The following is a 15,484-nucleotide window of genomic DNA, read 5'->3' on the forward strand; positions in this document are numbered from 1 at the left end:
TTTATTAAAATAGTAGATATTAAAAATAATTGAAATGAGGAAAATGCAATTCATTTTTGAAAATAATTGAAATTTTGCCAAGAATTTCATTTAATTTTTTGAAAATAATTGAATTTCGGAGAAGAATTGTATTATTTATAAAAATAATTGAAATTTTTGACGAGAATGTTTATAAATTTTTGAAAATAATTAAATTTTTGTAATCAATTGTTCTTAAAATTTCTATTTAAATTCATTTGAAATTGAAATTTTCTAAAATTTCATATTGAAGCCTTTGAAGTTCATCTATTTATGTAGATTTTAGAAGCAACTCTTCTGAAATCTAATTAATTTTGAAAATTTCTAAGGAAAATTATTCATTAAATAATTTTTAAATAATGATTTTTTAATTGTTCTTGAAGAATTAAGTTATTAAAAAAAATTATTGTCAGAAACAGAAAAAATTGAAAGTTTTGTATTAAAATTCTTGTCAATTTCATAGTTTGTGAGGCAAACAAAAAAGACACCAAAATTCAGAATTTTCTTATAAATTCTAAAACTTAAATTTTTTCTAGCATTTTTAATAAAAATCCCTGACTTTTCCTTGATTTCCCTGACTTTCCTGACTTTCCTGACTTGCGGCAACCCTGTAATACGAAACCTTCAATTTTTTTTATTTCTGACAATAATTTCTTTTTAAATGACTTAATTCTTGAAGTAATCATTAAAATTATTACAAATAAATTATTTAATGAATACTTTTACTTAAATATTATTCAAAATTGAATTGAACCATTTAGACTGGAATAAATATTATTTGATTCAAGTAAATATTTAATTGATAATAGTCAATTAATCGGTTATTTGAATCAAATAAATTTCTATTTCAGTGTATAATTAGGTAATGTATGTAGAGTGGGAATAAGCAGCCACTTAGTTTATATATACATAATGGTTTTGACTGTTCGCTTGAGTGGGTGTGAATAGAATAATTTAAAAATGCAATAAGTAGAGGGAGAGAGAGAAACTATTGGGGTAAATGGAAATTTGCGATAAGCCAGATATGCAGTAGACGTTAGTGGTTCCATAGGGAAAACCAACTGGCAAGCATTTCTTCTTCACTATGTATATGTATATATTTCATCAATTCGAATCTTTTTTTTTGGCTCTTTTATATTATTTTTCTCGACAGATTGGATTTCGTCGAATACCTTCTCTCCAATTTGCGATGAGCATACCGACTGTGCAAACGGGTGTCAGCAAAATTGGGACCTGACATGCACGAATGATTCGAACCAACGGCATAATGCGGGTAATGAGAAAAAGAGAGAGAGAGGAAAAAATAGAAACCAAAAAGCTTGGGAAACGGTTGAAATAAAAAAAGATTTCACAAAGTTCCGATAGAAAATAATCTACGAAAGTAACGAATTAGATTTTATGGATGAACGATTGCTTTTGCAAAAAGGAGCTACTTTTTTTTTTTTTTTTTTTTGCTACGTAATTGTCAGGAATTATTTAAACTCATTTCATTTTTGTTTCATCCTTTTTATCTTTTCTACTTCCTATTCTCTAAAATTAATAATATTCTAAATAAATACTGAAAAATCCTAACACATCTAAAATCATGTTTCTTCCTTTTTTTGTAAAAAAAATTCAAATAATACCTAGTTTTAGAAAAGCTTAATTATTTTGTTCCAAATAATTAGCAAAAATAATTTTTAAAAAGTCATCTAAAATACAGACTTCGCATTCGATAATTAATTTTAAAGAAGTAGCGAAAAAGTAGCTTTCAAACTAAGAAAAGTAGTAAAAAAATTTTCATCAAAAATATTTACTTCTTTCTTATCCTACTGCTATTAAATTCAATTCCTGCAACGAATTTTATTATTCATGAAAAAATTTAAATATTTAGAAAAATACTTTTATTCTTGTGAAAATTTTTATAAAATATTTTAAATAATGAATTCCTGAGAAATTTTTTATTATTCGTGAAAAGAATTTAATTCTTAGGAGGATTTTTACAAACAATTTTTTTAAATAATTCAATTCTGTTTGGAAACTTTATGAAAATAGTAGATATCGAAAATCATTGAATTGCGAAAAGTTTTTCAAAATAATTAAATTTTACAAAGAATCCTATTAAAATTTTTGACGATAATTAAATGTTTGTGTTGTATTTTATTAAATTTTGTTGAAAATAATTGAATTCCTAAAAAGTATTTTACTATTTATGCAAATAATTGAATTCTTCGGAACGATTTTATTAGAATTTTTTAATATAATTGAATTTCAAAGAAGTTACTTTTAAAAATAATTGAATTCACGTGATGAATATTGTTATTTATGAAAATAATTGAATTTTGCAAAGAATTTTATTAAAATGCCTCAAAATAATTGAATTTTCGGGAATAATTTTTTTAATTATCGAAATAATTGAATTCTTTCGAAGAATTATTTATGTAAATAATTAAATTCTTGGGAAGAATTTTATTAAAATATAAAAGAATAATTGAATTATTTAAAAAAAATGTAATTAAAATTGTATTTAACGTAATTGATTACTTTCGAACAATTTTATTAAAATATTTAAAAATAATTTAATTCCAGTGGGAAATTCTGATATTTTTTTAAATAATTGAATTCTTCCAAAGAATTAAAAAAAAGCATTTTTTTTAAATAATTGATTTTTTTCGACAAATTGAAATTACATTTTTTAAGAATAATTACATGTTTTAACCAATAATTTTAATGAAATTACGGATTTTACGGACCTTCTCTAGAAAAACTGTTTTTTACGGATTTGAAGGAAATTTACGGACCTTTTACGGTATTTACGGATTTAGTTCGAGCCCTGTAGCAACCATGCACTAATATAATGTTAAAAAAATTTGTTCACGTTTCTATTCTTTTTGATTAAAAATCACTAAAATTCAGTAGAATTCATGTAGAAATTCTATAGAATCGTTCTAGTGGAATTCTACAGAAAATTCACTAGAATTCATATAGAATGATTCTAGTGAAATTCTATAGAACTTGCGTTCAGCTGGGAATGCACACTTTCTGACCAAGTGACAAGAAGATCGTTTCCTGTATTCTGAATTAAGACTCAAGCCAATAGTGCGAAGGGTACTGAGAAAACCAACATAATTATCGACATCTCGAGACAATGGGGCTCGTTAAACACTGCGAAACTGCTGCATCTCGAAGTCGGTTTACAGAAGAGTCGGTATTACTCCCTGTTTGGACTCAAGCCAACTTACTGGCTTCTTATTGGGGGACTGTCTCTCTCTCTCTCCCCTCAAACTCACGACTTTTCTCTGGTAAAATCTTTTTCAAAGATGTCTAAAGCCCAACCAATCAACTGCCACGACTTTAAAGCTACCTCCTCACAATCTTTTATTCCTTGTCCTTTTACTGAAACCCACGATATTGCACTCTTTTTTACAAAACCACAGCGGATTTTCAACTAATAGACTTTAAAAGAGAACATATATCCCATCTCTCCTTTGTCTTACACGTCAATTTTTACTTTCGTTGCCGTTGCTCTCTCTCTCTCTCTTCATTGTCAAGTTGTCAATTTTCTTATCAAATATATAAAATGGAAATATGCAAAAGAAAAAATGAAAATGCAAATTTCACACTTTTGTGATAACCATCGAGAATATCAGAATTGCGACTCAGGTCAGGAAAATGTCAGAGAATTTCATCAAAAGTACTGGAAAAATATGAAAACTAAAAATTACTGATAAAAATCAAATTTCTAGTATTCAAAAATATTTAAAAATATTATATAATTTCGATTTTCAAGTTAATTAATTCCAACTCTATAAAAAAAAAAAGAAACAGTGAAAAATTAGTTCCGATTAACAAGAGGTGTAATAATTTATTTGCCAACAGAGACAAAAAAAAAAGAATGTCCCATACACTAATTACTAATTATCAATAAATTAAGTGAGACAATTTTTTCAGGGGAATAAATTGAGGGAATTTTTCATATAGAAAGAAATTAATTGGTTTAGTACCGTTATTAGTACATCTCTTGGAATTACCGCGATGCTTGAAGCACAATGATTAATGTCTCGGCATTGCCAACTTTCTCACTGAAGATTAATACCAGAAATGGTAGACAAGAGGAAACTGGAAAGGAAAATTTTAAAGCCACGGCGATAGTTTGTCTTTGCGCGAGATATTGTGCAGCAACTCGAAATTCTGCTGTCCGGAGTTTCTCCTAAAACCCTTTACCACTGTCATCAGCTTTCAACAAATATATTAATGAAGGCATGAAACTTCTAATTTCCTGCCTGTCCTCACAGAGATTACAAATTTCCAATAATACTCCATTAAATTCCAAAATTATTATTCACCGAAAATTTATATATACATTCAACTTTTGAAATGGAACCAATTCTTGGTACTTCATTAAGAGATTTAATTGTTTTTTTTTCACCCAAAAGGCGAAAAACAAAAACCGACAAAGAAAACCTACAAAGGAGGGAAAAATTTAAATTCGCTAATACTAGAAATCAAAAAACTATTTTCAAAAATTATAATCAAATTCTTTAAAACGATTCAATTATTTTCAAAAAAATATTCGAAATTCAATTATTTTCAATATTTCTATTTTCATAAAACTTCGGAAAAGAATTCAAAAGTTTAAAAAATTTTTTGATAAAATTCTAATCAAGAGTTCAATTATTTTCATAAATAATAAAACTCATCGAAGAATTTCAATTAATTTTAATAAAATTTTAATCGTATTCCTCGATAAATGTTAAATTATTAAAGATTTTATTAAAATTCGTCAAACGAATTCAATTATTTAAAAATTTGTTAATAAAATTCTTTATGAGAATTGAATTTTAAGGAACATTCAATTGTTCAATAAATTATTTTTTATTGTATTTAAATAATTGAATTCTAGTAGAATTTTCTAATAAAAATTTATTTAAAAATTAATTTAAAAATTTAAAAATAATTGAAATCCTCTGATGAATTTTGTTATTTAGGAGAATAGTTGAATTTCTGTAAAGAATTTTTATTATATATATATTTTTTTAAATAATTGAAATCGTGTAAAGAATTGTATTATTTATGAAAATAATTGAATTCCTGGAACTTATTTTATTACATTTTTTTAAAAATAATTGAATTCATTTAAGAAAAAATTGAATTTAGAAGCAGTTACGAATGATTGCAGAAATTCAATTATTTTCAAAAGTAATAAAATTTTGTAAAACATTCATTAAATTATTTACATTTCAATGAATTATTTATTTTTTTATTTAAATAATTGAATTCTAGTAGAATTCTCTAATAAAAATTGATTTTCATTTCATAAAAAAAATGTGAAAATTTTAGATAATAATTGAATAGTAAATGCAAATGTAGCGTGAATTTTTATAAATATGTAATTCAATTCTGAATTTAATTTTTTTTTTAAAAGTTTAATTGAGTTTATTTATATTTGAAGTTTTTATTTTTTAATATATATTTAATTGAAGAATTTACGAATAATTGAAATTTGTAAAATTGAATATTGTAAATAAATGGATTTTGAAAATTGTCGAAGAACTTTTTCGAAAATTAATTGATTTAAAGATAAATTTTCGTGAAAAATTCTTAAAAATAATAATTGAATTGAAATGATGAAAATAATTTTTAAGATATTATAGTAACAATATTCTTATAATATAGAATAATGATTTTATCAATTTCTTCATGTTTTATAGTTATGAAAAAATTTAATTTATTCTTTTAAAAAAAATGTTTTTTTTTTTTTTTTGGTCCGTATTTTTAAATACTTTCAAATTGTGAAAATTTGTAGTATAGTTGTATGGGACTTTTATACGCAAGTGAAGAAGAGCGTTAGAATCATTATTATATCTAAGAAATGAGAGGATCCATACATGTCGAAAAGTCTCACGAGGACTTGGCAAACGAGGAACATGTTGTCGGCTGGGTTGGACAGAAATTCCATATGCATCACATAAATTCCCAAGAGGAATAGGCAATAGCACCCCTGCTTTGTATATACCCATAACGATCTTCAACACCAACACCAAACACCTAGCTGCTAGAGCGAAACGTTGCAATCTCATTCATATTCGACCTCCTTTATTGACTTTGCTGACGTCACACATATCTTTGAACCATAAAATTTTCGAAACTCGCCTTCGACTATCAAACTTTTTTTCATTCAAAAAAATATGTTAACAACCACATACAACTATTTTTCTACTATTTTTAGGAGGAAGTTACTAATGATCCTTATTTCGTTAAAATTCTTTAAAAAGTAAGTAATTAACTATTTTAACCGAGATTTTAAATATCAATTCATTCAGTAAAAAGTAAATTCTAGACTGAAGAGAAACCTAAAAGAGTTAGCGAATAAAAATTGCAAATTTTAAATAAAAAATTGAAATCCGTTTATATTAATTGTCAGACCCTCTAAATTTGGTTATAAATAATAATAGAATTACGAATATAGACAAAAATCTTGAGATTCAATATGGAGACGCTAATCTCCACCTGCGAACGCCAAGGTCACCGCTAGATGTCAGTAGAGTTTTCTTGGAATTTCTCTCGCCACCTGGTGGTGACCTTGGCGTTCTCAAGTGGAGAATTATTTTTACAACATTCGTTGCTACGTTTTTACCACTTCTTTTCAGTCTTAAAACTACTTTTAACAACATTTTTTAAATTAATTATCAAGTACTCAGTTTAAAAGTTTAAATACGGAAAATTTTACAATTTTTAATATTTTTAGAAATTTTATTACTATTTTAAAACTCACATGTATCAAATAATCAATTTTTACAATAACTGTTCCAAGAATTCTAAATAAAGTAAGGAAATTAAAATGAAAAACAAGATAGAAACTATTTTACAGAATGTACAATTTAATTAAAAATCGATTAACGGTTTTAAGGAAATTGATGCAATGGAAGAGATATAAATAAATAAATGAAAAAACAATAAATTGAACTTTACTAACTGGATTATCAATTTTAAAAGAATTGGAACAAAAAGTATTTGTACATACTCTACGTATTTGTACTATTTTAATAAGTATTATTTTTTTTATTAAATGTATTATTTTTATTAACTATTTTTATCAGATATTTTTATTAACTACTTTCATGAACTTATTTTGATTAATTATTTTCATGAACTATTTTCATTAATTAGTGAAAAGATGTTAAAAACTTTTCATAACGCGGTGCAAAAAAGGGCACTTTTTTGCACCTTGTTACGAAATATACTATTTTAATTTTATTTATTTTCATTAAATATTTTTATTAATTATTTTCATTAACTATTTTTAATAACTATTTTATAATAATTAATAATAATAAAAAGAATTATTAACTTTCTACATCTCGAAATATTCGGTAAGAATTTTTTCACCTAACTTTCAAGGGAGTCAAGTAAATTTTTTTTAATCAAAGTCGCTCTGCTGCTATATCATCATATCTTAACATTCGTCGCTACAAGGAGTGTTTCATTACGAAGTTAATTCAAAGTTTAATCACAACTTTGATCCGAATTTCCACTATATCAACATTTCTACAAATATGTATGTTCTATCGATCAATTTACTTTCAAAAAATAAAAAAAAAGAAAGAAAGAAACGAATGTAGAACAAATAATACAGAGATTAAAACACACCGAAAGAAATGCTTTTCAAATAACAGCTATAAACTTCTGTTTGAACTGTCACTGAAATGCAATGTTTTTCGATCTGTCTAAATCTAAACATACAGAAAATGGAATAGAGTAACTTTTACCACTTTTATAGTAAAACCTAAACTTTAAGAAATTTCTGCGCATTTTCAGAGCAAATTTTAATCATTCCTCACAGTAAATTTTTGTATTTTTAAGTAAATTATTAGTAATTATTACTATTAATAGCAGGTTTCGCACTCATCTACTAAAACCTACTATTTACTACTTTTTTACAATTTGCTACTATTTAACTACTTTTTTTAGATTTATGACACTAAAAGCTACTTTTTTTTATTTTTGGGGGAAATTTGCATCACTTGAAAATATTTAAATTCGCTAATAGTTAAAATAAAAAAAAATTCGAAAAATTGTAATAAAATTATTTAAAACGATACAATTATTCTCAAAAACTTTTCGAAAATCAATGATTTTTAATATCTATACAATTTTAATAAAATTCCACAAAAGATTTTTGATCAAATTCTTCGCAAACATTCCATTTTTTTTATACCTAAGTAATAAAATTTTCACAGGAATTGATTTATTTCAAATATTTCATAAAATTTTTCGAAGAAAATCAATTTAAAACCTTTTTATAAAATTCTACCGCAAGAATTCAATTATTTTCACAAGCAATAACATTTTTCACGAAAATTCAATTATTTATAAAAATTTTAATAAAATTCAATTATTCAATTATTCAATTATTTTGAGAAAAAATATATTACTTCTTCTCAGAAATTCAATTATTTTTTTAAAAAATTGAGAAATTCTTGAATTTTTTCTTTAATTCTTCACAATTATTGAAATATTTTTCCAAAAAATAAAATTTTTTACGAGAATTCAATTATTAAAAAAGAATTAAATAAAATTCTTCTCAAGAATTCAACAATTTTTATAAATAATAAAATTCTTCACAAAAATAATTGAATTTTTAGAATTCAAATTGAAGAAGTGAAGAATTAAATAATTCTTCACAAGAATTCAAATATTTTCATAAATAATAAAATTCTTATTAGAAATCCAATAATTTTTTAAAAAATTGAAAATTCTTTCTTTATATTCTCCACAAGAATTTAATTATTTTTTTAAAAAATTGTAAATTCATTCTTTAGTTCTTCACAAGAATTCAATTATTTTCCCAAATAATAAAATTTTTTACGAGAATTCAATTATTTAAAAAAAATTAAATTAAATTCTTCTCAAAAAATTAAAAATTTTCATAAATAATAAAATTCTTCACAAAAATTCAATTATTTTTTAAAAAATTAAAAATTCTTTTTTCAATTCTTCACAAGAATTCAATTATTTTCCCGAATAATAAAATTTTTCACGAGAATTCAATTATTTAAAAAATATTCAATACAATTCTTCGCAAGAATTCAATTATTTTGATAAATAATAAAATTCGTCTTAGAAATTCAATTATTTTTTTAAAAAATTGATAAATTTTTTATAAGAATTAAATTTTGAGAAACATTCATTGAATATTAAAAGCGTTATAGTACGATTTTTTTAGAAGTAATTAAATTTCAAAAGATTATTAAATCGAAATCGTTGAAAATTTTAATTGTTGTAAAATTGTAATAATATTTAAATTTTTACTTTGAAAAATTATAAATTTATTTTCTTAATTCCTGTGAAGAATTTAAATTAAATTTTATTAAATAATTTTATTTGTTTACTTTTAAAAATTTCTTTTAAATACAATTGTATTTTTTAGGATAAAAATTTAGAAAATAATTGAATTTTTCAAAAATGTAGAGCAGGATTAGAATAGAAATAAATATTTTTGATTGAAATCAGGAATCAGTCAGGGAAATATTGAATCAAATTTTTGTGAATCGACTAAAACAATTTTTTTTATTCGTTAAAATTAATTTTCGATAGCCACTTTTTCAACTACTTTTTTCAGCATTAAAGCTACTTTTTGATACTTTTTTAAAATTAATTATTGAGTATGAAGCCTGTAAAATTTGCTCTGAAAATGCGCAAAAATTTCTTAAAGTTTAGATTTTTACTATAAAAGTGGTAAAAGTTACTTTCTTTTTTTTCAAACTATTAATTTGAAAGTTATATTATTATTTGATGATAGTAATAATATTACTATTATTTACTATCAAGTAAATTAGTAAAATGCACTTTGAACGTTGCCGCAAATAATAAAGGAACTAAAATAGTTTGCCCCTTGTACTTAATGCTAAAGTTTAATCTTTAATGCTAAATAAGTAAAGTATTATTGATGATGAAGTGTGCGTAAAACTAAAAAATACCTGGCAATGAAACTCGTCGTCTTATTAGTAGGCAAAGCACCTAGTAGCGCTAGAATTGATATTATGTCGACACGGTTTCGCTAACAAGCTCCTTCCTTACAATATTAACTCTAATGCGTGTTTACAATTTCAGGTTTCATAGCTATATATTTACCGTGCACAAACAATCCCAACATACCCCTCATCTAATCTTTACTATCAATAAACTTTCTCTGCAAACGCTTTTTGCCAGAAATTGTCAAATAACACTATTTAAAAAATCAACAAACAATCTTTCGCGCTTCCTTCTTGCGATGACATAAATTCTAAATTTACATTTATCCGACTATTAAAAGTAGGTTATTATAATTAAATTTTTCTCTACTTTCAAATCAAGCTGCATACCTACTTTTTTTTAGCTTGAAAGCTATTTTTTGCTACTTTTTTAAAATTAATTATCGAGTGCGAAGTCTGAAATAATTTATGTTTCTGTATTTTAATTCAAAAATTTTTAATTTTAAAATTCTGAAAATTGATTTTTAAAACTTCATTAAATATTGTTAAATGCAAATAAATTTTGTATTTTAACTTTTAAATAAATAATTAATTACTTAAATCAATTATAGGGATATTATAAGAATGCATTAAATGAATAATGAATAATTATGATAATGAATAATTAAATACTTGCTATAAACAAATTTTTAGTTCTATCAAAAAAACATTTTATTCATGAAAATACAAATTTATTTAAATTCAATAACATACATTATTATTTATTATGTTAAAATATATTATATAAATAATTTTCCTAATTGACTTAATTAATTATTTATTAATTCTAAATATTTCATTAATTTTACTTAAATAATATTTATATTTGACCCAAATAACTGTTTATTCGTTACGATTATTACTTTGGTTATTATTAATAAATTATTTATTATCGTTATTATTATTATTATTATTATTAGTATTATTATTATTTTGTTCTTTGAAGAGCTTATTAGCCCTAGGAACTTATTTTTTCTTAAATAAATAAATAATAAATTATTATTATTTTTATTTTTATTATTAAATGCTTAGGTTCAGTAAATATTTACTTAGTTCAACTTGAAATAAATATTTAGTAGATAATAGACAAGTAAACCATTTAATTGAATCAAATAATTTTTGTTTGATTATTTATTTATTTTTTTTTTTTTATTTAAAATTAATTGTAGATAATAAATGTAGAAATTTCACATTTATCAAGGTAGCAATTAATAGTTGAGAAAAAAAGTATTATTAATTTTTATGAATAAAAAGTTTTTTTTTTATTTTTATGATGAATAAAAAGTTTCTTTCGTAGAATGTCCAAGACATTGAAAAACTAAAAGATTCAAATTTTCAACTCGTAGAATTTCCATTATAACATAAAAAATCTAAAACCTCGATTCTCAAAAAGTCGTCGAATTTTCAAATCATCGAAAATTTTGAAAGCTCGAATCTTCAACTCGAATAATATTTGATTTGAGTAAAATCACTGAAAATAATATGTGTGAACAGTGTGTGATTTATTTTGAATTGTAATGGCCCTGCATTTTATGGCCATTTTGATGTCGTTTAAAAGCCTATATGCTGGTGGTCAATTTTCTCTCAATATCGTCGTCGTCGGCAATCGTTTGAAATTCTCCTGCTTTTGTATATAAATAGTTGGTTATCGATAGAATTCTCTTTTAAATTCGTTTACTCACACATATATAGATGCGTTTTCTCATAAATTCTGCTTCTAAGTATTCGCACAATAAAATTTTGATATATCGCGAATATTATCGTATGAAAAGAAAAGGCCAAGTCGAATATCTGAAAACGAGAAAATACGATGCGATAATGCTGTATATGAGCGTCTGGAATTTAAAAATCGCCAAGGAAAGGTTTTTGGCTGTATTCCACACGTGGACTTGCATTTATAAAATTATTTACATAATTTACAAATTTCTTAGTATAATTTAGTTTTTTTTTTTTTTTTTTGTAAAGAATTGTATAAAAAATTGTCGTGTCTAAATATTTATGTAATTCTTTTTTTTGAAACTTTTTTGCATTTAAAAATATTTTTGTATGTAAAAATTTACAAAAGTACCTCACTTTATTGATTATAAACATTGTTTTCTTCAAAGTGTTAATTTTACACGAAAGTGAATCAAATTGATTGAAAAGTTTTATTTTTTACAAAAAAATATTAAGATCAATTTTTCGATTTGAAAATATCAGTGAATTAATTGATTTTTTTCTCCTTTTGAATTTGGAGTTTATGGAATATTTACTTTTGTGTTTCAGGTGCAAAGAGCCTGGTAGATACCGAAAGGAACTTCCATCAACCGCTGTTGTCATATGCTTTCACAACGAAGCTTGGTCAGTTTTGTTGAGAACTGTACATTCTGTTTTAGACCGATCACCCGATCATCTCATAAAAGAAATCATTTTAGTTGATGATTTCTCAGATATGCGTAAGTAACATTTTTATTATTTTTTTCTATTTTATACACTGTGAAAAAAAATTTTATTTGATTGTCTACTACTTTTTTCTGAGTCTGACTAAAATTGACCTCTACTACTTTTTTGTCTGACTAAAATTAACCTCTACTACTTTTTGTCTGACTATAATTGACCTTTACTACTTTTTTCAATTTGGTGAAAATTCACTTTAACTATTTTTCTTAGTCTGACTAAAATTGACCTCTACTACTTTTTTGTCCGACTAAAATTGACTACTATTATTTTTTGTCTGACTATAAATTGACCTACACTACTTTTTTTCGACTGACTAAAATTATATGTACTTTCTGCCTGACTAAAATTAACCTCTACTACTTTTTGTCTGACTAAAGTTCACCTGTACTACTTTTTTGTCTGACTAAAGTCCACCTGTACTACTTTTTTTTGACAGAGTAAATTCAAATTCTACTATTTTTTTCTCTGACTAAAATTATTATCCACTAATTTATCAATTTAAATATTTACTTGAATCAAATAATTCTTATTTGAGTTAGTTAAATGGTTCAATTTATATTTGCTTCAAACACTGAAATTATTTGCTCAAATTGATTGTTGATTTAATTAAAAATTATTTGTTTCAAGTAAATATTTATTTGATAATAGACAAATAATCGGTTATTTGAATCAAATAAAATTTTTTTTCAGTGTACTTATTATTAAAAATTTTTTTTATTTATTCTAATATAGAAAATTTGTAGTTCTTGGTAAGGATTTTTTTATTTTATCCATTAAAAAACAGTTTTTATTTTAATATTCGATTAGAAAATAAATATTTACTTGAACCAATTAATTTTTATTTGAATTATAAATACACATAAAGAAAAACAATTTTCATCTAACCAACTAACCATCTGAATATAAAAAAATTTTAAGTTAAATCAGATAAATTTCTAAATAAAAGAATTTCTAAATTTATCAAATAAACTTGCGAGTAAAATAATTTTTCAAATAAATTGAATTAAACCAATAATTTGAACAGTTTTGAATATAAAATATAAAGATTTTACTAGATTTAACTTTATTTCGAAATAAAGTCAAATTAATAATAAGTAATATTAAATTAATCTCTTTCATCATTGATTCACTTTTTAAAAAAGATTTATATTTAATTAAGGTTGACATATGTCTGGGAATTTCATTAAAAAGTACTGAAAAAATATTAAATTTTCAGAGTTCATAAGAAAATTCTAAATTTTGGAGTTAAAAATATGGAAAAGATTTATTTTTTCTTGATTTTTTTCATTTAAATTTTCGTTTTTGTAGATTTTTAATAAAAATTTTCTAAAATAATTGAATTATTTTGGAAAACTTTATTACAATAGTAGATTTTGAGAATCATTGAATTGAGGAAATTTTTTTTTAAATAACTGAAATTTTACCAAGAATTTTATTAAAATTTTTGAAAATAATTGAATTTCAGAGAAGAATTTTATTATTTATAAAAATAATTTAAATTTTTTATCGTAATCGAGTTTCTGCAAAGAATTTTATTACTTTTGAAAACAATTTTTATTAGAAAAAAAATAATTTATTGAAAATTGTTTCTTAAAATTTATATTCTCATAAAGAATTTTATCAACAAATTTTAAAATTTTTAAATTTTGCGATGAGTTTTATTATTTTTATGAAAATAATGGATTCCAAAAAGAATTTAATTATATAGGAAAATAATTGAATCCCTGTAATAATTTTATTTTTTATAAAAATAATTGAATTATATTATATTACGAAGAAATTTATAAAAAATTTGTAAATAATTGAATTTTTGTGGAATTTTTATTATTTTATGAAAATAATTAAATGTTTGCGTAGAATTTCACTAAAATTCTTCAAATTATATCAAACAATTCGCGAACTTTTTATCCTTTTTTAATCAAATTACTTCTCCAAAATTCAATTTTTTTTTAGTGTTAACTAAAATTTTTCTATAAATACAATATTTTTAATAATTTTTGAAAAAGTTTTTTGAGAATTTCCAAATTCATTTGTTTTTAACTGAAATTAATTTTTAAATCAATTTTAATTTTAAAATTCTACTAGAATTCAATTATTTAAATACAAAAAAATAATTTATTAAATATTTGGATGTTTCTTAAAATTTGTATTCTCGTAAAAAATTTTGTCAACAAATTTTTAAATAATTTCATTCGTTTGACGAATTTTAATAAAATTTTTAATAATAATTACATTTATCGAGGAATTTGATTAAAATTTTATTAAAAATAATTGAAATTTTGCGATGAGTTTTATTATTTTTATGAAAATAATTGAATTCCTAAAAAAAATTTTATTATTTTTGAAAATAATTGAATCCCTGTAATAATTTTATTTTTTATAAAAATAATTGAATTATATTGTGAAGAAGAAGAAATTTATACAAAAATTTGTAAATAATTGAATTTTTGTGAAATTTCTATTATTTTATGAAAATAATTGAATGTTTGCGTAGAATTTTATTAAAATTTTTTTAAAAGAATTTAATTCTTTTGAAAATTGTATAGAATTGTTCTAGTGAAATTCTATAGAATATTCACTAGAATTCACATGGAATGAGTCTAGTGAAATTCTATAGAACTTTTTCATCTGGGATATTTCTGACAGTTGAATTTAATTACCCCCCCCCCCCCCTTTAATATATACGAAATTCTGTGAGCTATTTTTAGGCATTTAAAAATTTAATTCCACCTTTGATTGCATGCAAATTAATCTTTTTCCATTCATTTTGTTCTGTCATCTTTTTCACTACTTTAAATATTACTCAGTTCCTCGATGTAAAATATATATATATATATATGTATTTCCTTACCATTAGGAATATGTATGCCCCTATATTATTGTGCGCTTGAAAGTGTATGAAGAACAAAATGGAATTAATTAGGTGAGCGTAATTGGATGGACGTGAGAATGGTCTATATGCTTTTTAATTAAATCCCAGAGACTCAGCCGAATCTGAAATAAAAGGGACAGATTTTAATGGCCGAATGGCATTC

At 23.1% G+C, this 15,484-nt stretch overlaps 1 protein-coding gene across 6 annotated transcripts in view; it reads left to right on the forward strand.

The window, feature by feature from the left end:
• Positions 1-15,484, forward strand: part of LOC122501314 (putative polypeptide N-acetylgalactosaminyltransferase 9) — a 266,782-nt gene that overhangs the window by 211,001 nt on the left and 40,297 nt on the right. For all 6 annotated transcript variants that reach the window (XM_043610674.1, XM_043610669.1, XM_043610671.1 and 3 more), the window contains one exon: positions 12,276-12,445. In XM_043610674.1, coding sequence (XP_043466609.1) covers positions 12,276-12,445 — 170 coding nt within the window. The remainder of the gene's footprint in view (positions 1-12,275; positions 12,446-15,484) is intronic.

Source organism: Leptopilina heterotoma, unplaced genomic scaffold, assembly GCF_015476425.1.
Source record: "Leptopilina heterotoma isolate Lh14 unplaced genomic scaffold, ASM1547642v1 Lhet_209, whole genome shotgun sequence".
NCBI classification, from domain to species: domain Eukaryota; kingdom Metazoa; phylum Arthropoda; class Insecta; order Hymenoptera; family Figitidae; genus Leptopilina; species Leptopilina heterotoma.